Here is a 1,760-nt window from a genome sequence, read left to right as displayed (position 1 = left end):
AAGCAATCTCGTGTTCGGATCCAAATGAGGTCGATCGATCCAAGAACGAAAATAATTTGAAGAAGATATGTTTTTTATGAATCAAATTCGTGTGTAAAGAGAGTAAGAGGGAGGATGAAGATATGGAGTGAATGAAGAGGAAGAGGGGTGCTTGTATTTATAGTTCAAATCCTGCCGACAGCCCGAGGAAATTCCGACGGAATTCCGACGGAAACGGCTAGTTCGTCGGAATTTCCTCGGAATTTTTAAAATCCCCCAACGGCTCTCTAACGGCTATAATATATCCTCGGAATTCCTCGGTTTTTTCCGAGGAATACATTTTCCTCGGTATTCCATAAGAATATTCCGACGGATTAATATGTCCTCGGAATTCCGTCGGTATATTCCGAGGAAATTCCGAGGAAACCAAATTTTGTATTTTCTCGGAATATCCTCGGAAATTCCTCGGGATATTCCGAGGATTTCATTTTCCGTCAGAATGTCCGTCAGAATACCGCTGTTTTCTTGTAGTGTGTGTAGCCACGAGATAAGTGTGGCTATTTTTAAAACCCGAAACCACAAACATCTAACCTAAACTATAATCCCTAAACCCTCTTCCTTCAAACTTATACTCACACAACAACTTACATACATATTCCAAAAATCTTACAATCTATTTTAAAACCTTAAAATATTTTTTAAAACCATATATTTTACAACCTTACCATTTATTTTATATCTCACAATATATTTTAAAATACTACAATATATTTTACAACCTTCCAACTTATTTTACAACCTTACAACTTATTTTTCAACCTTAAAACATATCTTACTACCTTAAACACATATTTTACAATCTTGGAATATATTTTTCTATTCTGAATCTTTATCTGAATCACGGTCTGCTTCTACATCACCATCAGATACATATTCATCGTTTGGAGGATTCACCGGAGCAATATCATAATCAGACACATCATCAACAACATGTGTCTCCACCCGTAACAATGAACTTTCAGCAACCTGATCACGTCTATCATCTTGCCATGCCATTAACGCAATTTCTGATGTTTCACGGATTCCTCAGGGGAATAATTTTTGCGCATGCCCACCAGTCATCGACTGATTGTCAACGTACCCGTGGATAAGGAATAAAACATGCTTGATCACAATTACCTGTTTATAGTACAATAACATCATAGTTTCATCAATAATATCAAATCCCAAAGAAATAATTATATATTTTTCACTTACCTGGTAATACAAAAGGATCATATTTTGCATATTGTCTTCGTGGTGAGACATCAACAAGACCAAATGGATGTATTCTCATACCGCGATTTGCTGTGTTGTCAAACCACGAACATTTAAAAACCATGACTTTCAAGCCAACATCACCATGATACTCCACCATCATGATCTCTTGGACAAGGCCATAGTAGTCTGTCTCGTTGGTTCCAGGTACACATACACCATAATGTTGAGTTCTCTTATTTTGACCATGGTTATGAGTGTGAAAAGTGTATCCACGTGTGTGGTATATTGGCCAAGACTTGTAACTACGCCTAGGACCTTGTACAAAATCCAACATCCACATAGGAAATGTGTAAACTGAGTCACATCATTAATCTGTAATACAATAACATTGTTATAAAATACAAATTTGATTAAAAAAATTATGAAACTTTATAATACAAAACAATAACTCACATAGTCTTTGCACCAATCAGCAAATTTGGTGTCTTTCGCTTTTTGCATTGCAGCTGGAGTAATTTCAT

The 1,760-nt window shown here is 36.0% G+C and overlaps 1 protein-coding gene across 1 annotated transcript in view; it reads right to left on the bottom strand.

Annotated features, from left to right (window-relative positions):
* Positions 1–1,035, bottom strand: part of LOC106297732 — a 9,439-nt gene extending 8,404 nt beyond the window's left edge. The window contains exon 1 of the mRNA XM_013733916.1: positions 895–1,035. Coding sequence (XP_013589370.1) covers positions 895–1,035 — 141 coding nt within the window. The remainder of the gene's footprint in view (positions 1–894) is intronic.
* Between the last annotated feature and the right edge of the window lie 725 nt (positions 1,036–1,760).

This window comes from Brassica oleracea, chromosome C6 (genome assembly GCF_000695525.1).
Source record: "Brassica oleracea var. oleracea cultivar TO1000 chromosome C6, BOL, whole genome shotgun sequence".
Taxonomy (NCBI): domain Eukaryota; kingdom Viridiplantae; phylum Streptophyta; class Magnoliopsida; order Brassicales; family Brassicaceae; genus Brassica; species Brassica oleracea.
The sequence above is the reverse complement of the archived record's forward strand: the minus strand, read 5'-3'. Positions and strand labels throughout refer to the sequence as shown.